This window comes from Natrix helvetica (assembly GCF_964273705.1).
Source record: "Natrix helvetica genome assembly, chromosome: 2".
In the NCBI taxonomy this organism is placed as follows: Eukaryota; Metazoa; Chordata; class Lepidosauria; order Squamata; family Natricidae; genus Natrix; species Natrix helvetica.
In genome coordinates this window covers 239028787-239052468 of record NC_138552.1, presented here as the reverse complement: position 1 = coordinate 239052468, position 23682 = coordinate 239028787, and the positions used below count along the sequence as shown (strand labels likewise).

The window sequence follows — 23682 nt, the reverse complement described above, 5'->3', positions numbered from 1 at the left end:
AAATTGAAACTCGCCACTTTCTCTTTTTTCCTAGGCTGTGGCTTGTATGACTCTCCTGTGGGATTGGCTGCATACATCTTGGAGAAGTTTTCTACATGGACTGATCGCAGTTTTAAAAAACTAGAAGATGGCGGATTAGAAAAGTAGGTGTTATTTACCACCCCATCCCGAGCGTAGTTTAGCTGACTTTAATTGTCCCAAATTATATTGTATCTATTTGTTTTATGTTGTTCTGCGATGTGTTCATATGCTTAAACACTGATGGGTTAGGAGCTCCACAATGCTCTTCTGAGGACTAATCATGCAATGAGTTCTGCTGATGATTGTAATTTTATTGAACTAGAAAAAAAGAACTTCTATAGAACAGCTCTCCCATGTTTCAACTTAATTCTTAGTTCAACGTGACTCTTACAGTGTGCAAAACCTAATTTTCATTTATGGGGCATCTTTCCTGTGGCATAAATTGTGGAGTCAGGGATACCTATAAGATATCTTGTACTTTATCACTGTTCTACTTGACTGATTTTTAAAATATGGTTAATTATAAATAATGAATGAATAGGAAGCATTGCCTCAGCAGCTTCCAAGTTGATGCCCCATGAAATTCACTATGAGACATTGATTGTGTGGAGACTAGTATAGATTGCTCATCCGTACTGTAAAGCTGTTTACAAATTGTGCACTTGCTTGCAAATTGCAGAGCTAATTGTGAGAGAGACAGATGAAGCTTTGGTTTAGCAATAGATCTGTACATTGCACAAAATCCTCATGGAATCTCTCTGCTAAAATCTTATTGAAAAGGAGAAGGATTATGATAATTTAAAAATATTTTAAAACATAATTTTAACAAAATAAGGTAATTGAGATACTACAATGTGTGATATATCAAATTATAGGTCCATATAATCTAGTGCTCCATTTTATTCTGGTCAACTATATGCTCACAGAAAGGGAATGAGTCCATTAGTTCCCTCTGACCTGCATTCTACAACATCTAATTTTAGGATTCAGTTTTATTCATTTAAAGCCGAGTTCCCTAACCTTTCTGGCTTTGTGGACCAGTGGAGGGGGGGAGGAAAGAGAAGATGGTTCTAGGTGCGTGGCGGTCAAAGGTACACACAGCTCGGTTTGCATGAGAGATGGGCCTGGTGCAAATGGAGCACACACACATCCTCACCCACTACTCTCAAAAATGAGGATGTGCGCATATGCTCACCCTCCACTTCCATAGCCCAGTTCCAAATGGCTCAAGGCCTGGTAGTGGGCTGTGATTTAAAGTAAAGAGATCTGCTGATGATAGGGTTGAAAGCTATACAAAAAACCATGAAAAAAATAATGTTTGCTCCTAGGATGTAAGTTATGTTCCCTGATCCTAAAGAGTCAAATTAATTTTGGGTACCAACAATTGGTTTTCTGACAACTTCTTATTAATGTGTTATTATTGTTGCTAGAACCCACCCAGAGCACTTGAGAGATTATGACTCTGTTTTTAAAATCTTATGATTTCCTTTCACATGAATTGAATTTGAATGAAATGAAATCAAATGATTTCATTTCAGTCAAACCTTAATTTTTAAAAAATTGCTTGGAATGGTATCAGCTTGTAGCTTGCCTTGAAAGCAATGGTATACTGGGCAATGATATTTATTAGGTGTTTATTAACAGTGAGTTCACTTCAGAAATATTTGATACATTTTCCTTGCATTGAGTGACAGATGCAGCATTAATAGGCAGTAATTGCTCGTGTTTTTATCATCTTCTTAGTTAATATATTATTAATTGCATATGGTGAGATTCAGTTCATGAATAATAAATATCACAAAGTACTCATTTACTCTTACCATTCTGGAGAGAAAACAGTTTAATTAAAATGATGTTGCAAATCACAGCCAAAAAGAATAATGTGTTTGTCAAAGTCACTGTAAGTGACATTTCTGCCCTCTCTCATTTTCTTTATACTAAACGTTATGGACACCTACATCTAAAATAAAATCACTGGGATTTATTCCCAGTTAGGTTTGCATAGCAGCCACTCCAGGGCTCCATAGATGCGTTGGAATACAATAGCTAGTTGCCAGTTAGTGGTTTTAAGTATGGATGATGGGAGCTGTATTCCTGCCCATCTAGAGGAAGCTAAGTTAAGATATATTTTGTTGGCATGTAAGATCAAGTAGGAAATTGGAATACGAAGTTGTCAGAGAATAAATAGGTGGGAGAAGGCATTCCAGCTATGGTCTTAGCCATATAACAATTTTACTCAATCAGGGAAGATAATTTTTAAAAATTATAATTGAATGAAGTGATGAAATTTGCAAGCAAGATCAATGTAACACCCAGGTGGGAAGCTGAAGAAGTCTTCTCCATTGAACACAACTGCTAGGCTAATGTCAAAGGCAACAAGCCCCAAATAGATTCCAGAAACCTAAAAGCAGCCTTAGGATATTTAGAAATAGAAGACCTCAGCATGTTTCATTTTCAGATTGAAAATGCCATTTCCAATATAGGGGTGCTCCAGTAATTTTGGCTTCAACTCCATTAGTATATTGGCCTGAAATTATGGAAGCTGAAATCTAACACCTCTTTTCCTGTTGGCATATTATATTTATTAGTTTATAATATAAAATACAAAAATACAAAAGAAAATAGTAGGGAAAAGGGAAGTAGGCAGGGGAAAGGGAAGGGAAAAGTATGGGGCAAAAGGAAAAAAGAAAGAAAAGGTCTTGACTTCTGACTCCCTTTGGTGCAGTAGAATAAGATAATAGTACAAAACCTCAATTTTTTACTTTTGCATAATATAAACTAGCCATTTCTACAACAACAAACCTATGAATCAGTAAATAGTACAAAACCTCAATTTTTTACTTTTGCATAATATAAACTAGCCATTTCTACAACAACAAACCTATGAATCAGTAAATCCCAAAATCAAAATTTTAGGATTCAGTTTTATTCATTTAATTTTTTTCCACACCAAGCACAAAGTCCAAGCAGAAACAAAAATAATTCTATTTTTTTCTTTGATCAAAGCAGTCAATTTGGCCATCTCTGCTAAATCTAACAACAGTTGAGGAAGAGTGCAATGGCTACTGGTGCTTTGGATGCCAGGAGGGGAAGAGGAATATCAATTGTGCTGCCTTCAGGCAAAACCCAATAGGAGCCCTTTATTATGAGTCAGAGTAAAGTCAGAAGGCAACTGCCTACATTCCTTGTGAGCTGCACTAGCTACTGTTTGTAAAAAGAGATTAATTACAATGCATCAATTGTACTTTTTCAGGAAGTTCACTCTGGATGACCTTCTCACAAATGTAATGATCTATTGGACTTCAGGTTGTGTGGTTTCTTCAATGCGCTTCTACAAAGAACTTTTGGGGAAGGGTATTGGCGTAGAAAAACATGACAAGTAAGTGATTGCCATATTTCTATTTTGGAGTTCTTGCTCTAGAATGGTCTGTATCTCTAGGATGGTCAGTGTTATATCTCTGTTCTGCAAGCTGCATTGGCTGTCAGTTTGCCTCTAGGTGTAATTCAGTAGTTGTTGTTCTCTTCTTTGTCTGTTATGGAGTAGCTTCTGCTGGATCTTTTTTTGAATTTGATGAAGGCCCAATTGGGATAGCGATTGGTTCTGAGGGCTTCCTTGATGTGTTTTAGGGTTTTTTGTTTTTGTTTTCCATCTTTGCTGGTAGGCAAACTTTCAGCCTGGTGGTATAAGGTTCTCTCTTCAATCCCATTTTGTGCTCCACTGAGTGGTGAGTCTTAGCAAGAGGTCCTCCATAACAGACAAAGAAGAGAAGAACCAATGAAGCAACATTATCATTCCATACTTTGCAGGAATATCTGAAAAACCCAGGAATATTTTCAATCAACACAATACACACATACACACACACACTTTAAACCCAAAAATACACTAAGGCAGAAGCTTGCCCATCCCAAAGATAAAACTCCCAGACATAAACTGAGCAATGTGATATATGCAATACAATTCAGTGAGACATGTAGAGTTCTATACATTGGAGAAACAAAACAAATACTTCATAAAAGAATAAACCCATCAGGATAAGATTTAGCATTCCATCTGCATTTGAAAGATAAATGTCATTCTTTTGAAGACAGCAAAGTTCACGTTCTTGACCAGCGGTTTGAAAGAGGGGTCAAAGAGGCCATCAACATTAAAACTTAACAGCCTTCTCTCAACAGAAGGGACAGGATGCAACACCAGCTATCTTCTGTTTACAATACAGTCCTTTCAGCAGTTCCAAGAAGATTCCACACTCATTTGCACTATTCAGATGACCAAATCTATTGTGCAATCCCATCCAGGACCAGAGGTAAAAGAACCTTGTCTTGGGTGTGTTTGCGTGTCCAAATACAGCCACTCTGTTATCTCATCCAGTTCCCAACAGTCTTCAGACACTGAATAAATAATAAATACAGATTCAATAAATAATAACAAACTCCGACTTCCATCTTACAGTATAATCAAGACTGAGACCCAACAATATCTAGAGGACTGCAGTTTGATCACTTCCTACCTACTCTTAACTCTGAGGCACATATTTCCTGGAAATAAATCCTACTGATTTATGTTCAATTGTCTTTGTGTAGGTAGGATTATGTTTCGTGCCTCTTTACCTTTTGCTTGTGGCTCAAGAAAGCAATATTGTTGGTAGAAGATCATGCCTTTCATTATGCAATTATATCATTGCTTTGCAGGTTGCCTGTGGAGGTTCCCACAGGAATTGCTGTATTTCCCAATGAAATGTTGTACATTCCTCGTTCATGGGCTCAAAAGAAATATCTTAACATCGTTTCATTCAACTTCATGCCTCAAGGAGGTCATTTTGCAGCTTTTGAGGAACCAGAGCTCCTTGCAGCAGACATCATACAGTTTGTAGATAAAGTAGAAAAAGTCGCCTTTGTCCAATGAAAGAGAAGAAAGGTTCTGATTGGGTGATGGGAATAGTTTTACCTTCAGTGCAGGATTATTGCGATTAAATATGGGAAAAGGTGATTTGGGTTAAACTATTACCAATTGTGGCTCTGTTTATGCTAGTTGATGAAAATCAGATCCTCCATTCAAGCTGAACCCATGATGAGCTAGTACAGTGCTATGACTGAATGACTGAACTGCTCATGAAGACTTGGTCTATTTTTTTTTTGCATCATTATTGTACATCACCCATCTAGATGGGCTAGTTAAATAATAAGAGGGCAAATCCTTGCTAACAATCTAGAAACAGGCACAAAAGAGAAAGCAGGACAAGTGAAAGGAAATCTCATCTGTATGAGCTCACCGAGTAGCTCTTCCATAGTCACTCTTCCCTCTTTTTTTAAAACTCTTGAAACAGAGGGATGATAACACTGGCCTACCTTACAATACCTTATTCAGATAATATGGATGCTATTCACTGGATATGCAAAATGCAGCATTCCAGGAGCACATATTTCAGGATGAGCAAGGGTATCAAGAGAGTGTCAAAAAATATCAAAGTGGCAGGCATGGCCATACAGTCAAAATCTCATTGCTTTTTAATGCATGTGTGATGCACGTTAAGGATCAAGTCTTTGACTGTGCAGTCACACCTGCCATTTTGACTTTTTTGAGCTCTCTTTGGATGCCCCTGCTCTAAGCCACACTTAATGGCCTGCCTGGACTGTGCTCTAAAAAGATAGGCAGGGGCTGAGCAAAGTCGTTGAATTTAAAACTTTATGTAGATAAATAAAATACAGTTAATATAATTGTTTCTCCTGTAATTCCAAATAATTTCTCTTTTGTCACATTAATAAATCATAATTTAGTTAAAAGGAATTGCATGATGTACACCCTTGCTTTGCATAAAACACTAAGAACAATTATTAAGGTTGTTAAACCAATTGTCTGATACTTTTGTCAGTTACCGTATTTAAAGTGCCTCCCAGCTGATTAAACCGAAGGCATGAAAGACTGATGAAATAACTCTCATGTCCTCAGCTTTGATTTATTGATTCTGTGCTTTGTCAAAAATTATATGAACTGAAAGCCAACAAGACACATTTTTAAAGGCATATAAAATCAATCTTATGGTCCACAGTGTCACTTCTGGCCCCAGAATAAATTATTCAAATGAATGTAAATTGTGTTTACTGACTTTGGGGGATAAATTGCATCTCTCTGGAACAATTCTGACCTCCAAGAGAAGGTTTTCAATGGTTATTTTAAAAAAATACATGATGGAAGAGGGCAATGATAAAGATACCAAGAAAATTGAAGCCTGATGTCACCAGGAGTTGAGTTTTTTTTTTAAAAAAAATAGTCAAAGATAGAGGCAGTGAAGAATGAGCTTAGTAGAGAATGGAGGAACTAAAAGGGTGATTGTAAGGATGGAGTAGTGGAATTGTACAATACTCAAAGCTTTAAAAATATTTTCCAGTCTCAAACCATATCTTCTAGAACTTCTGTCTTGCTTCCTGCAGAGATCAAATGTTACCAAATTATTTCTGATTTTATGTTAATTGATGAGTGCTGCTCACTGTTCACACATGTATCTTTTTGTTTAGAATTCAATTCTTTTACAGAGCACCTCTGATTTAGGCTATTTGGTCATCAAATGCAGCCGATATAGCCTTTTGCTGACTGACTTGGATCTCATTTATTTTTCACTAGTCAGGAGCATTTCCCGATTACAATTCCACTCAGAAAACTCCACAGTAGAAAAGTGTATCTTACTAGCAACTTCACACATTTCTAAAAGTTCTTTGAACAATAAAACAGATTTGATGATAATATAGGAAATTGAAGGATGAGGGAAGAATCAATGCAGGCCGCTGTGTTATTACAGTTAGAGTGTATATTGAAATATACTAGCTGAAACAAAGAAACAGCAGAAGGAGCTATCAGTCTCCAAACCAGTATGTTAGCTTCCTGAATGTATTTGTTCCTTTCTCATAGTATAAAGAAAGAAAACTTCTGCCATTTAAATCCACATTTAAAATTCACTCTAGAGATTGGAAAAAAATTAAGACAATATTTGCCTTCAAATTTATACTCCACAGCCCACTACCATATAGAATATTTTCTACAATTATGCTTTAATAATAAATGCCAATGTTTTAACTAATGAGCAGATTTTGCAAATGTAATAGTTGCCTTCCTTCATAAAATATGTAGCTAATTGAGTAAGTCCAATTGAAAATTTCAGAAAATAGTGTACGTCTACTTTTTAAAATAGAAAATGAATCTCATAAACATTTTTATAAAACAGGAGGGTCCCTTGAAAATCTTAAATATTTCAGGAAGGATTGTGTGAATTTGATTTTCATGAATTTTATTGCAACATTCTGTACAATTGTATTTCTTTTTAAAGTATTTCAATAAATCATCAAGAATTAACTATGGACAATAATTCATAGATGGCATATTCAATTAAAATTAAATTATATTAATTGTCATTTTTTAAAGATTGTTTTTGTGGGAGGGGTAAACAAATTGGTCCATATTACCAACTTTAATGGCAAAGCTGCAGAGGACAATGGCTGTTCCTGTTTGGAAATATAAAGTTAGCTTTACACTGGAAATATAAACTTATTTTTTCACTAAATATCACTAAAGTGATATTCAAAAATGAGCAAAAACCTGTTTTCTGTGGGTAGAAAAATTAACGCAATAAAATAATGGTCTTTCAATGCAGGTTAAATATAGCAAAATATTTTTGCAATAATAATAATGTTTTCCATATAAGATTAATGCTGGATGTTTAAATGTTATTTTGAATCAACAAAAATAATGAGTAAGTTCTTTGTATTTCAAAGACCACATATACATTCATTTATATCTATTCCTAACTATTATATTTTCCTAGTTTGTAGCTTTGTGTTCTTATTCTTTTCGATTTCCAAATTCTGAAATTTTGTTTTCAAAAAATGAAATTTCTTTCATTCCATTTTGTGCCACACATTTGTGATGATAAAATGGTGGAAAGAGGGTTTGAATGATTGCGTGCAATTGTTTACAGTGTTCAAGCCTGATATGACTTCTTCAAATCGTATGCAAGAAGTCCTTCCATTCAAAAGCTTAAGAGAGATCAAAGTGAATTTCTACAGATCCTGGATCTTGATGAGATAGAGAGAGAGATTATTTGTGCAGATTTTAGAATTTTTAACGCAGTGCTCAAGTAAACTGTAATGATGCCAGAAATGACATGCAAAAATAACAGCTAACCTTGTGTTGACCTAAAGAAGCTTGTAATGGAAAATTCTGACAGCCAAAGATCCTAACTAGCACTGCTGTGCATTTTATTTCAATTGCATCTGTGTATGTGTTCATGAAGCAGACTAAACAAAAAGACAGGTGTTAAAATAGAGAGGAGAAACTTCCCCTGGGTTAGCCTATTCTGCTGCACCTGCCACCTGCCACCTCCTTCTCACGTTTCAAAAGCCTTTTGTCCTAGAAGAATGAGGATGAAATATTTCAAGAAGTAGCATCTGGTGTGCCATAGTTAAGTAGTGTTGAGGATTATCCTACAGACTTGAGGATGTTAAGGTATCAGGTTTTTATTTTCCATCTTCAATGTTTTATATTTCTGATCTTGGTTATAAGATCTTTTGAGTAACAGCCAAAGAAGAAAGATTTTGACTTATATTATTTTCAGAGGTTAATATTTCTGTTGTTCCAGTCACTGTTATAAATATGTGATTTTAGTATAATCATCCTGGATCACAGAATAATGTGGTTGTTGGAGGTGCTTTTTGATGAATGAGTTTTATATGTAAATAAGTGTAAATAAATCTTATTCCTGTGTATTGGGGGGGGGGAGACAACTCAAAATCTGGGGTTTTGGCTTGTTTTTAAAGGAACAATGAATACATGCACATGGCAATAAATGTAATTCCTAAAATAAAGGAGAATAAACTGTAGAAGACAGTAGGCATTTAAAAATGATAACGCTTTCGGGAAAGTTGGGTGGGGAGGTTAAAAGCATCAAGATGGCATCTGTGATTGAAGTCCCACCCCACTATCACTCTGTTATAAAAAAAATTAAGTTCTTAGTAGTATTTTTTAAAGGGAAGTGTATTATTCTGGTGAAAGTAAAGTAATTTCATTACTTTATTCCAGTCCCAAACTTTTGTAGTTAGGGTTGGGAAAAATACTTGAGTCTCTGCCACCAATGGTGATAATACTGAGTTAAATGAATTAATGAACATGTTTAACATCCAACAGCATCCTGTATGTGTCATTTCTCCTAGTCTTCCCACCATTCTATCATAATAACAAATTAATAAGCAATAGATTCTGATAATCTGACATTTCTTTTTCTATTAATGTTTTGTTTTCTATTCTTGACTTTCCCACAACCTTAATTTGCCCTCCTTTGGTTCCATATACTATATGTGATCTCCTGTTTCAGGCATGAGGTCACCTTCCTGAAATATACGTCAACATGTGATAAGGCTCTGTGGCAGAGCCACCACATAAATAAAATTAATGTTTCCTACTAGACAGATCTGTCATGTTACAGACAAAATAAGTGGAAAGGAGGCTTACTGAATGATGGTTGCCAGACTGGCTTTCCAATGAAGTGTGGGAGGCTTTCTTTTCAGCCTATGACTTCAGCAGCAACCTCTTTAGAGGTGAGAGGGAAATCCAATGCACATTCATCGAATGCTTTTCTTGGAAAGAGGAGGAGGAGGAGGAGGAGGAGGAGGAGGAGGAGGAGGAGAAGGAGAAGGAGGAGAAGAAGAAGAAGAAGAAGAAGAAGAAGAAGAAGAAGAAGAAGAAGAAGAAGAAGAAGAAGAAGAAGAAGAAGAAGAAGAAGAAGAAGGAAAACTAAACAATGAGACAAAGAACACAATATACCAGAGAGATAGCTGGTACAGTAGTAATTAAAAGATGGCATGTCTCTGTTGACTACCACAAGGTAGTACAGTATATAGACTCATTAAAATTCATGAGGCATTAATTATGATAAAGAAATCCTATTGATTGAAATATCTGGTCCATTCTGAGTGTAGTCAAAAGTTTAAGAGTTTAAAATGCAAGGGTCTAAAGCACTAGATGAGTGACAAAATCATCTTTGTTCTTTTCAAGGCTAATCAAACCCAAGGCTGTAATTCCACTCTATTATGAGTTTTACCTTAAGCAAAGCCCATAGGGAGGAAGAAGTGGCAGATTCCCCCTTTTATGTGTGAGGCCAAGGTGTCAAAAAGAGAATGTAATTTGGGGCATGTAGAGCTACAGTATGTTGGGGTTGCCACAAAGAAGAGGGAATCAAGCTATTCTCCAAGGCACCTGTGGACAGAACAAGAAGCAATGGGTGGAAACTAATCAAGGAGAGAAGCAACTTAGAACTGAGGAGAAACTTCCTGACAGTTAGAACAATTAATCAGTGGAACAGCTTGCCTCCAGAAGTTGTGAATGCCCCAACACTGGAAGTCTTTAAGAAGATGTTGGATAGCCATTTGTCTGGAACGGTATAGGGTTTCCTGCCTAGGCAGGGGGTTGGACTAGAAGACCTCCAAGGTCCCTTCCAACTCTACTATTGTATTGTATTGTATTATGTTTAATTGAGTCACATTTTCCGAAAATTCTGCACTGATTCTTTTGAGGATATGCTTCACAGTATCCAAAATTAAAACATGGAGGGAAAAACTGCTCATCAAAAGGTCATGCTTTTTCTATTCATCATGGAATGGTTCTCCTAACCTTTTCATATTTAATTAGTTCAGTCGACATGTGATCATTGCAGGATCGGGTGATTTAGTATGAAGACATGTTTACGTTTGGCTGCCAGGCTCTCCTTAATATTCAGTTGTGGTTTAAAGGGCTTCTGTCTCTAAAAGAGGCCAGCAAGAGAGGCCCTATTTTAGAATATTGACTTCCCATTGAAATGCTGCCTCAGCTGCCAAGAGTATTGTGAATATAGGATGGAAAATGTCCTGCTCAGAGTCACTATCTCATAAATAAGATTTGCTGCAAGAAAGAGTTGAGCTATTTTTAAAAAATGGTTGCCATTCTTATTTCTTGTTTAGGTATCTAAAAATTTGTATGTTTTTCCAAAAGCGAGAAATAAATATAAGAAGTTGATGGTGGCTGTGACCATGTAGTTAAAGAGCTGCCCCATTTTATATGTATCGTGAGGCATCTGAAATGATGTTTCATTTTCAATTATGTAGTTGCCATTAAGTTCTTGAATTCTTTTGATCTCTCAGTGCCCTTCATTTAGAAATTCTAAACATCAGAATATTACAATTCCTGTCAAACCATATAAAATGTGCGTTTTATGCTTCCATAATTTAACATAAGTTGCTTTTTAAGTGTAGGAGAAAATCAGGGGGGGGAAACATCTCTGTGACATAATAGATCATTTCTAATTGCTCCATTCTTGTAGCCTTTGTCTGCATGAATGTTGTCTGCTTGCCCCTTAGAGAATTGACAAATCCATTCAAGATGGTTTCTCCCACATTTTATTCTCCATTTCACTAAGTTTTTGGCTGGTGATAATTGGCTATTGTGGGTAAATTCTGTTATAAACAGTTAAAGCTATTCTTCCAACACAGAGCGTGTTGCATTATCTTCCTTTGTGTAGTTGTTGGGATGAAATACCTATCAAGGGAAAGACAACTAACCTTGACTCAATACTATTACTATATCTGAATCAAAAAAAGTTAAACCTTTGCCCTTAAGGTTTTAAGGCAGATTTCTTAGTGCCCCCCAGAGTGCACTGAGTTACAACTGCTCTAATTGGCTAGGAATCTATGGGAGTTGAAAGAAAGGTTGGCAAAGACCATCCTAAGCATTTATGACACCAAGCAGGGAAGAACTAATCCAGCCATCCCGATCGGATGTCCTTCAACTGTGTTGGGATTACCCTTCTTAAGGTAAAACCACTTGGAGTGCCATGATCTAAAGATAGGAACTTCTTTTTACCACTACAATAATTGTGTTTCTACCAATAATAAATCCTCAAGCTATGCACCTGATCTTTTAGAGTAGGGAGAAGGAACATATAATTGGTTATTTGTTCATCTTCTAATATTTAGGATCACCACATCCAATAGTGAGAGATAGTGACAATTGTAACCAAAAGTCTCTGGAAATTCCCAATTCCAGTTACAGCAGAAATTCCAGTTACAGCAGAAATTCATTTTCCTCCGGGCCAGAATTAGAACTATTTAACAGACAGATGAGTGAAAATGGTTTCATGTGGTTTTGGAATCACAGAGGGGGGGAAACACTTTATCTGTTTTGTATTCAAATAAATGGGTCCTTCAATATAGACATTATTAAACAGGAGAATATGATTCTGTACTCCTCTATATATTGGTGAATTAGAAGACATAATTTTTCTGAAAGAAGAAGTTGTAATTTGATCCATGCACTGTATCAAAAATTCTGTTAGAAAAACAGCTGTATGCATACTATATTCTTCAGAAATCCTAGCCTCACTCTAAAAATAGCACTTTCCAGAATCACTTGCAGAGATATTCAAAGGGGAGTAAAAAAATTAGGCAAGAGGCCAGACACTATGCAATCAAAGCCTCATCTCTTTTTAACTTGTTGTGATGTGTAATACAAAAGGCTGTGGCTTTGGCTACATAGTTGTGGCTGCCATCTTGATTTTTTTAAAATCCCCTCCCTGAAGATATTTCTGATCACTTGCAAATGAGTCCCTTCATATTTGAGACAACTTAGAAACAGAGACAAACTAAACAGGAGTCCCTTTTACACATTGGCAAATCATTTATAGACATTCACACACCCTTGCATACACCGTTCACATCACCATTCCATCATAAGGATTCAATATGCCTCTGTATAGGCAGCTGAAAGACAGCTGGTCTACATTCAGATGCTTCCAAAGAGATCCCTTTACAGGCTGGATGGAAATGAGGCCCAGCTCTATTGCTAGGCCTGTGTGAAAGAAATTGGGAGAGCTGCATTTGCCCCTGGAGAACTTTGCATCCAACACAGACTGATCTGAGACTGACCTCTGCAGCAGCTACTTGACATGTCTGAAATAAGTAGAATAATTACAATTACAAAGATGGATACTTTTGATGTATCAAAATTAGAAGACAGTTTTCAGGGCAGTTGCCTTTTGGGGTATTTGTGGTCTCAGTTTTACTTCTTTGCAGTTGGTCCAAACTATTCAAAGCAGTTGTGGGGCAGCTGTTACAAAATATGAAAAATGCCTTCTAGCTAATTGTGTACTTCTTAAAAAAAAACTGGCTTGTGATCCAATTTACTTATAACATAATTTTTAAAAGATTTACCTTTACAACACTTCCCAACATTTGGAATAGAAATTATCAGTAATAAATTGCAGTTTATATTTGCTGAAATGTATTAGGTTATATTACATTTGGCACATATCTGTACTCCTTGAGAAAGATAGATTTTATTATGATTATGTAGATATATGAAAGCATCTACAATTGACATGAAATAGGGGACCATTTAAAGGTTTAGTTTTAGAAACCAGCTGATTTCCTTTAAAAAAAATAGCAATTATATTAGAAATTACAATTACCAATATAAATAAAAGAAAAATAGTGCAGGAGAGAGAAAAATAGAAAAAAACAATAAAACATATATATGAAGAAATTACTTCCTCCTTCATCACAAGGAGGAAGTAATTTTAATAAATTATCTTCTCTTAAAAGGCAACAAATGATCCCATATCCCATCTCTCTTGAATATAAAAAGCCTAAAAGCTGAGTTGTTTAAATTTTAATCAGCAAAAGTCCATTCAGAGTTATCAAAGATAACATTTTCTATTTTAACCTTGATAAAATAAAGCAATTTTATATTCCTACCTTTTACTTTTAACAATCTTGGTATTTAGCCCCTTTAAATAATGTCCTAAAATTTGATTTCTTTGCATTTTTTTATTCATTCTTATAAATTCTTCAAAGTTTTAACAAGCCTCTATTATAAATCCAATATAAGAAAATTATCCAGGCCATTCTCTTGGCTATTTGTATATGCCTTTAAAACATCTGTTGGTTTTCTTTGTGTGTCCAATGTGGCATTCTTTTCCACATCATTCTTATAGCCCAGTGGTTCTGAACCTGTGGGTCACGACCCCTTTGGGGGTTGAACGTCCCTTTCACAGGGGTTGCCCAAGGCCATTGGAAAACACATATTTTTGAAAAAATACAGAAAACATAAAATAATTTTATGGTTGGGGGTCATCACATGAGGAACTGTATTAAAGGGTCACGGCATTAGGAAGGTTGAGACCCACTGTTATAGCCTGTCATTTTTAAATCACTTTCAGTCCAGTGTCATTCTTGTTAGGTAAAACTGACTAGAAAAAACATTTTTAAAAAGGATTTCTGGATCTATTATTCAAAATACTCTTTAATAATCCAGTGTTAAAATATTCTGTATTAGTATTTTTCTCCTTTAATTGTAATCTTTTAGTTCCTCTTGGTTCCCTCTAGCATCCAATCTTTAAAGTCTTATTCTACGTTTTTTTAAGAGAATTCAAAACAAAAACATTTTTCCTACATGAATTATAATTCATTCCAAAATATGATTTCAAATCCATCTGGAGCTTTGGTCCATTTCCAAAATCAAAGTTCTAATCACCTTTTTGCTGTTTATTAAGAATTGTTAGCTTATATTTAAAACTTTTTTTGCTAACGATTGAAGGAAGCCCAGTGCTATAAAACTGGTTGATCTAAAGGTTCTTAACAGCTAAAAATGTTAACAAGTAATTTCTGGAAGTTATTTAAAAAGGGAAGTATGTGAATTCAGTGTTTTTTTAAAGTTTTCTTAAAGCCTAAGGGTTTAGGTTTGAAGATCCATTTAGTTGGAGTGTGACCTCTTTGAACTTTCTGGAGTGAAAAACGTCTGTTCCCTGCCAGGGTGATTAGAGAGTTCCCTTGTGCCTGGTCTCTCTACCCCCCCGAACCCCCTTGGCTGCTCTACCACTCTGACTGATTCTTCTCTATACTGACTGGACTCTTTATTACTAACAATGACATCTAAAAGACCACCTCCTGGAAAGTCCGGCTTTGCTGCCTCTGCCCCGACATCTGCAACCTCAAGTCCGAGCACACAATCAACATTGACAGCTTTTAAACAAGTTAAAACTACGGACTTGGAGTTTCATCAAATGTTTCAGCAAATTTTACAGGGACAAGAGGAAATTAAGAAACAGCCGAAGGAGATGAAAGAAGAAATTAGAGGGAACCAGGAAAAAATTGATAAGAACTCACAGAGATTGGATCTCTTGGAGCAGGGGGCGGCTGAGATGAAAGGGGGGGGGGGTGGAGGGCGTGCAAAAGGGAAATAAAGAGCTTGACACCCAACAAATGAAAATAGAGTTTGAGAGAATGTCCTTTTATCTTAGATTTCAGAATGTGATGGAGACAGATGATGAAAACATTAGGGACATCATGACAACTATCCTGGCTGAGTATACCCAGAAAGAAAAACAACAGATGGGGTGGGAAATAGACCTGGTCTATAGAGTGAACTCCGCATATGCTAGAACACACAATGTCCCCAGGGAGGTGCACATTAAATTTCTTAGGAAAAGCACAAGAGATGAAATTCTGAATACACAAAGGGGACAAGCCCTGATATACAAAGATAAGGAGATAACTATACTGAAACAGATCCCCAAGAAAGTGAGGGAGAAAAGAAAATATTATTCGCAATTGGCGAATAAATTATACCAGAAGGGGGTGTGGTTTCGTTGGTTGCTGCCTGAAGGTATGTTAATATTCTGGGAGGAGACAAGGGTCAGAATTAACACACCCATAGAGGCGCAGGCCTTTATGGAAAAAAATAAATTACTCCTAGAAAAACCAGAAGACATCCCAGTAGATACACAAGACACGGGAGGTGCCGGAGCACTGCCAACAGGGGGAGATGGGGCGACATCAAGAAAGCTTAGATCACACAAATAAGTAAGAAAATCCACATGATACAAATTGATTGAAATTATTTTTGAATTTACCACACTGACTATATGTTATTATGTAATATTTGAATGCTATGCAAATGTACACCATGAGTCTGGAGGGGGCGTATACCTACCGCAGTTTGCGGCTGCCACAATTTGTAACTTTCCCCATACCTTTTCCTTTTGTAAAACACCAAAAAACCAATAAAACTTTGTTTAAAAAAAAAAAAACCACCACCGGGGAAACCAGGCTTTGCTGGTTCTGCCCCAACATCTTCAACGTCTAGCCCCAGTGGACAACAGACACTAACATCTTTGCTCCAGCCTAAACCCCTTTAATTTTTAATTAATTTATTAAATTTCTAGACCTCCCCCTCTCCCCGGAGGGACTCGGGGCGGTGTACAGGAATAAATTTAAAACATACAAACAATCATACACCTTGAGGTGGACCTAACCCAACAGATGTTTCAAACGATCTTAAAGGGGCAGGAGGAACTGAAGAATCAACTAAAAGAAATGAATGAACAGCTCAGAGAAAACCAGAACCGAACAGCCCAAAATACACAAAGATTGGAACTTTTGGAGGAGGGGACAGCTGAGATGAGGAGGGAGGGGGGGGGTCCAGAAAGGAAACCAAGAACTTGAGAACCATCAGATAAAAATGGAGTTTGAAAGGATGTCTTTTTTCCTTAGATTTCAAAATGTAATTGAGGCTGATGATGAAGACTTGAGGGACATTATGACAAAATTATTGGCTGAATATATAAAAAAAGACAGACAACAGTTGGGGTGGGATATTGACCTGGTCTATAGAGTAAACTCAGCATACGCCAGAACACATAATGTTCCAAGGGAGGTCCACATTAAATTTCTCAGAAAGACTACAAGAGATGAGATTCTGAGTGCACAAAGGGGGCAAGTATTAAAATACAAGGATAGAGAAATAGCCATCCTGAAACAAATCCCTAAGAAAGTTAGAGATAAAAGAAAAAAATATTCGCTTCTAGCAAAGAAATTATACCAGAAAGGGGTGTGGTTCAGATGGCTCATGCCAGAAGGTATGCTGATATTCTGGGAGGACACTAGAGTTAGAATTAACACAACTATGGAGGCTGAGGCCTTCATGGAAAAAAACAAAGTCCTCCTGGATAAATCTGATGACACTACACGGGACATACAGGACACGGGAGGTGCTGGAGCCTTGCTGGTGGGGAGAGAAGAGGCAACATCGAGAAAACTTAGATCACAAAAATGAACTAGAAAATCTGTTTGATATAAAATGATTGAAATTATTTGAAGATAAAAGGCTAAAATATGCTGACAAAATATTACTAAGTAGTAACAACTTAATGTATTAATAAATGAAAGTTATGTGAATGGGGGGAGGGCCATTTCCTGCATTATGTAACTGTCAAAATTTGTAACCTTATCCACCATCCCTTTTCCTGATTATTTTTTGTAAAACCAATAAAAAATTTGTTTGAAAAAAAAAAACTCTTTGAAAAGTGTTGATATAAAATGCAAAAAATGACAACCATAGTAAACCAAGGAGGATGAACCCCTTCCCTACCCAAAAAAATCTAGAATGTTGAGATTATTTTTGGAATAAAAACGCTAGGGGAAAACTGTTATCTGTATGTATAAAATATAGTGTAGTGTGGAAAGAGAGGACAGAGAGAATTTTTCCTTTGCTCTAATACACAGACCAGGAGTCATTCAATAAACCAATTGGAAAATATAGAAACAACAGAACCCCTTGTTCACACAGCACATAGGTAGACTGTGAATTATTACCACAGGATTTTGGATTGATCAGTAACTTAGATGACCATAAAAGAGAATTGGAAACATTCATAAAAATCAGTTTCCCAGAGAGAAATAGAGTATTCTATATACTCTATAATCAGTGCCTAGAATGCTGTAGGGGCCTGGATGAGGGACAATGGGCTACAATTGAAGCCTGTCAAGACTGAGTGGCTTTGGGTGCATGGAGTTTCAAGATCCAAGTGTTTGACATCTTCAATTTTAGATGGGGTTATATTATCCCATTCAGACCCAGTTCCAGGGGTTTTTGGACTCCACGGTTCCCCTGGGGTCGTAACTGCTACTCAAAGATCAGATAGTAGTTCTGACTAGGAAAGTCATTGCAGAGTTTCGGTTTGTGCACCAGCTGTGGCCTTTCCTAGATCAGGAGTCCCTGCACTCAGTCACTCAAGCTCTGAGGCATCTCATATTTGGACTACAGAAAAGCACTTTACATGGGCTACTCTTGAAAAGCATTTGGAAGATACAGCTGGCATACAGTGCAGCGATATGGGCAGTTCTTAGGGCCCCTAGAGTGGCCCATGTCACACCATTTCTTTGCAAGCTACACTAGCTGCCCATTTGCTTCCAGGTGAAGTTCAAGGTATTGCTTATGACCTTCAAAGCCCTCCATGGCATAGGTCCAGATCACTTGGTAAACCTTCTCATTCTACTAAGACAAGTCCACACCAATCGTGCTAGCAAAGGAGGTCAACTGGGAATCCTTTTCTGTCAAGGAACTCCAAATGACAGGATTCAGGAGAAGAGCTTTCTCTGCTGTAGTTCTGACCCTCTGAAACATCCTGCCCCACAGGTTGAGGTTTGCCCCCATCTTCCTATCCTTCTGCAAGAGGCTAAAGACCTGGCTCTGCTTGCTGTCTGGGGACCCCATCACTGGAGATGGCTACTGGACTTATTAGCTGGCCCCACCTCCCTACAGTGCTTCCAGCTCTCCCTCTGCCCGTCTTTTAAATTTCTTATGGTTGCACTTCCATTCTTTGATTGTTTTATGGCTTGTTGATGTTATGTTTATACTTATCATTTTTTTCCTGTTTTATTGTTGTAAGCCAGCCTGAGTAGACTTACGGTGAGATGGTCAGCACACATAAATAAATTTATTTATTAACAAATAAATAAATATAAATAAATACTATGTAAATTGCATTATGCTATTAATTCTGTGTTCAATATAATTTTTATTTTTATTAAACATATTTATGTGACTGCCCAAGTCACAAATAGTGACTCCAAGTAGCTTACAAAATTAAAAGTCCATAGTACAGAAACCCCTAACTTCCAACATCCTAAAAGAAAGCAACAATACATAATTGCCATATTGTTACTAAGAAAATTAAGGGATAAGCCCATGAATACCTGTGGTGTCGATCTCAACAATGTACAACAATCGGAATGGGAGGTAATAAATAAGATACTAGATTGTGCAAAAATGAACAGGTTGACATTGAGAATAAAGGACAAAGAGGAATCAGTGTACTTCAGGACATGGGGGTGGTTTTACAATTGGCTTGAAAAATGATATAAATAGAAAGAGAAAGGAACAAAACATGAAATAAATAACTCAGATGACACATTATTAAATTAGAGGGAGGGGAAATAAGAAAATATTAAAACGTAAAATATACAAGCGGAAAAATGACATAAGTGGAACTAATATTAGAAATAAAATGTAAACCGAAAATTATTTGTATGAAAATATAAAGTTGGGATTGCTGAAACACCATCAGAGAAAATAAATAAGTAAGGGCAACAATGGAAAGGAGGGGAGATTAGGAGGGAAAAGAAGAAAGGGTAAAGCAGGGAAAGTAAGGGTGGGGAATTAAGAGTAGGAGAGAGGGTAAGAAAGAGGAGAAGGGAGGAGGAGAGGGGAAAGAGAGGGGAAGAAGAAAGGAGGAAGGAGAGGAGGAAAGAAGAAGGTAGAAGGGAGGTTGAGAAGATGGAAGGAGTAAGGTTGTTGCAAAATAAGATGGAGGCACGAGGTGGCAAGAAAGTGACATATATATATATATATGCAAAAATGATATAGAGACTAATGATGAATAGACAAATGTTAAATAGTGATTATAAGAATGTATATCAATGAATGAATTTGAAAGGAAAAAATAAAAAACTTTAAAAAAGCAATGTACATTTTGGCAATATTTTACAACAGGTAGTTTCAAAATTCAATAAGAACCGAGGTAAATGTGCATTTGAATCCAGTGTTTTATTGAAAGTGATTGATTAATTACATTTAAATTTAATATTACTTCTTTCAAAAAATTTATCTACCTCATAATTCAAAAACAGTGTAACATATTTGTGATACTTTAGCAGATTTAAAGATTCTTTAAAAAAAAACCTTAAGAGATTAAAAATAATAAAATGTTTACATCCTTTATTGTTTGACATGTTAGCTCCTTTTGTGTGACGCCCTTAAAACTGTGACTAGAAAATTGATTTAAATAGTCCCATAAATAACAGTTCTCAGCCACCTATAGTCTGTCATCCCCAAATCCTTTTCGGTCATATTCTGGTCCTCTACATGAAGAGGTCATACTTCTTAAAAAGATTGCACTGAAACACAGGAATCCATTTGTGAAATCTGCTCTTTTGAAACAGGGCTAAGTGTGCCATCTTGTGTTAGTTCGTGATACCAAGATTTTTCACATCTCTCCGACATCTGTTTCCTCAGCGTAAGAGACACAGATGACATCTTCTTCCCCAATTCTTGAAATAGCTCCATAGGATATCTGACCTGCAGAAGATAAAATACTCTTTTCGGTAGAAACACGCTGCAGAACGCGAGGAACATAGATCTGTAATGGTAAGAGGTTTTCACATAATTAAATAACAAGGCAACTATAATTCTAAATTACCTAAGATTTTAATCTTAACTCACTCCATACTTTACTTCCAAGCATTTTCTATAGGAATAAAACAAACACATAAATTTCATTACTCCAATTCTACAGGCTAAATGTAAATTTATGTCTTATAAATCTGAAGTCAAATATATTTAAGTCGTGTTCCTATTCTTGTCCATCTCATGAAGTTACCAACTTGATATGGTGGGAAAATTCATAGCTTCAGTGTTCCTGAGAGTAATACGGGGAGAAGCATGACAGGTTCATGCTCACTGGAAGAGTTGAAAAGGGGAAAGTGAATCTAAAATCATAACATGTATGAGGGCAGATGAGATTCTGCAAAAAGGAAGAAAGTTATTCCACCTAGAACAGTGTTGGCGAAAGTTTTTGGCACCGAGTGCCAAAACAGGAATGAGCACGCATGGAGGAACGCCAGAAATTGGAAGAGCAGTTCCCCGGTGCGCATGCGCACACTGAGAAGCTGACCTTCCAGTTTCTGGCTTGCACATGCGCATGGGTCACTGGTTTCTGGCGGGCATTCACACACAAAGACTAGCTGGCTGGTGCGCATTCATGTGCCGGAAACTGGAAACTCAGGATGCAGTTAAATATACACGTTAATAGATTCTAACCAATTATATGTTTTTCAAGGATTACTACCAGCTCATGTTTACATATGCACTTATGCCATGAATAACTCATGATCTCCTAGTTTCTACTTTGACGCTTTAACCACTACATCAAACTGGTTCTCGTGGCAATAATTAAATCTTTAAGAAAAAAATTACGGATGACAAAGCATTTGCAGAGAGAAAGTATATTCAAGAACCAGCCAAAATAGAAACTGAGATGCAACAAGCAGAAGGCCAGTTGTGAAATAGGAAAGCAGCAGGTGAAGATTAAATATTCACTGAGCTGTTTTTGGCTGCAAGAGAAGCCTTTTAAAATAACAACAGATCTATGTCGAGAAACATGAAAAAGTCTTCTTCATATTTCTTCAAGAAGAAATATGTGACCTAGTGATTGGGTAGGGGGAATCAGTTATATTTAACTATGTTCTAAAGATAGAAGAGGTAGGACTGCAAGAGAATGGTCAAATGATTGCCTTATTAATTCTTCATGAAGGCAAAGTCTTCTGATCTTGCCCTCATAGATGCAGTTGTAGATGGAGAAAAATGCCAAATGAATAGAACCATTACAGAAAATGTAGATGGACACTAGATCACATAGTTAATATAAAATGAAGAATGGAGAGAAGAAAAATGTATTGAGATTTATTTATTAAATACAGCAGGACTATCAGAAAAAGTACCATATAAAGGCAATAATAAAAATAAAAATTTAAAAGTAATTATTTCAAGTGCTAATGCATGGCTACAGAAAAGAAGACACTTTTAAATTATAAATTCATAATCAGCTAGTAAAAATCCCATGAACTTCAGAAAGTAGCAAATAAAGACTGTCTGCTGTCTCAGGGCAGTGACCAGCAAGCAGAAACTAACGTTCTTGATGAAAGCAGATGGTAGATTAGAAAAAGACTCTATACATTGAGGGAAACCAAGAGACAGACAACAGATAAGGTGGACAATTATGAAGTGACCAAAGGCATTCCTTTTAAGAATTATCACCACATATAGCAAGAGTTTATCATTGCATAGTCACTATGCAATGGTTATATCTGATTCAACAGCATCTATCTAGCTAATTGTTCTGCTATATAACCTTCTAATATTACATAAATCAAGAATTGGTATGACTGCCAAGTAAAACATTACCAAAATTGAGCATCACATATATTATTATGTAGCAAACAGTTGTCTTAACCTGTTTCAGTTGCCCACAACATTTTATCTGCAAAGAAATGTTTTCTCAACAAGTCAGAATTAAAAACACTATATTTCAGTATTTCTCAATAGTGAAATCATTAATGCAAATATTTTGTAACTTCAGAACTCTCTAATAGACACAAGCCCTTTCTTAGAATATTTATTTTCCTATGTAATAATATCTGATACTTACAGAAGATGTTGGAGCTGAAATGTCAGCTTTATTTTCTTTATCCCTGGACAGATATTTTTCTTCCTATAAGTAACAATGAAAGAAAGTTAAATTGAAATAAATTTCAAAATATATACACAATATAAATATTCAAAATTCTACAAATAACTATTATATTTATCAACATATAGAAAGTGCTTTTATTTAATGATCATTTTATGTGTTTTACGTTAATATCTAAAATACAGCAATTTTAAAATTAAATGTTTTGATTCATTTACCTTGTATTGCATGGGGGTCAGATACCAGAACAAGCTAAAACAGGTATATGCTACGCAAACAACAATTGTTATGCATACAACTAAGAACGTAAGTAATGTTGTAGGTGCATTAAATCCTAGGAGAGAGAGAGAGAGAGAGAAAATAAATCTGTCAACTTAAACTTAAAAGCATGATAGACTAGGCAATGGTACAATTGTAGCAATGACAGGGGAGTGAAGACAGTAAATGCTAGTAGCCATTATTTGAATGGATTAACAGATAAATTCATCAGACTTGAAACTCAATAATGCAAATAGCTGTGTATTTGCCTTTAGTTTCAACTGTTGAAGGCATAAAAGCTCACTATGCAGTAGGTAATAATATTTGTTTATTACAGTCACAGACCAGCATTATAAACAAGAAGCATTAAAAAAAGACAACATAGTACAATTAGTGGTGGATTGTTAGTGAGCAGTGGGCAGTCAAAGTCTGCCTAATTTTGCAGAGAAAATCTAGCTACATTCAAAGAAACTACAACGGACTGATCCGATACATGTACAGCAATTGCACATAAAAATGATTGGTATCTCCCAAGTATTTATCCGGTGAGATGTTAGGAGATGGCTCCGTGAGTCCTTACAGAAGGTACAATATAATAGGACATGCGCTGTAATTTTGATAACCCCTTGTCCAGAGGGGCACAGTCTCAGTTCATATGGAATTTTTATATTGGCACTCTAAAAGTGCTGTGGGAAGTACATTGCAGCATGCTAAAGTTAGTGCTCTTTGGAGTTTGGGGACAGTTATATAATGTAAACATCTCGATGTTTTGAAAAGAGGAGTTTGCTCAGAAAACAAATGT

General features: G+C 36.2%; 2 protein-coding genes across 9 annotated transcripts in view; one reads left to right on the top strand and one right to left on the bottom strand.

The window, feature by feature from the left end:
- EPHX1 (epoxide hydrolase 1) overlaps positions 1 to 23682 on the top strand; it is a gene marked incomplete at its 5' end in the record, with an annotated part of 82357 nt that overhangs the window by 9290 nt on the left and 49385 nt on the right. For 3 of the 4 annotated variants that reach the window (XR_014174628.1, XR_014174629.1, XM_081944128.1), the window contains 2 exons: positions 35 to 143; positions 3275 to 3400. Coding sequence is in view for 2 of the 4 variants with exons in the window: in XM_081944128.1 (XP_081800254.1) it covers positions 35 to 143; positions 3275 to 3400 (235 nt within the window). Of the gene's footprint in view, positions 1 to 34; positions 144 to 3274; positions 3401 to 4713; positions 7771 to 23682 lie in introns of those variants that run through there. The other variant, XM_081944127.1, reaches the window with a different exon arrangement.
- Positions 19885 to 23682, bottom strand: part of TMEM63A (transmembrane protein 63A) — a 58934-nt gene continuing 55136 nt past the window's right edge. For 4 of the 5 annotated variants that reach the window (XM_081944124.1, XM_081944125.1, XM_081944122.1 and 1 more), the window contains exons 21-23: positions 22841 to 22956; positions 22581 to 22643; positions 19886 to 20513 (exon numbers count right to left, since the gene is read on the bottom strand). In XM_081944124.1, coding sequence (XP_081800250.1) covers positions 20361 to 20513; positions 22581 to 22643; positions 22841 to 22956 — 332 coding nt within the window. In that variant the 3' untranslated portion in view covers positions 19886 to 20360. Of the gene's footprint in view, positions 20514 to 22580; positions 22644 to 22840; positions 22957 to 23682 lie in introns of all 5 variants that reach the window. The other variant, XM_081944123.1, reaches the window with a different exon arrangement.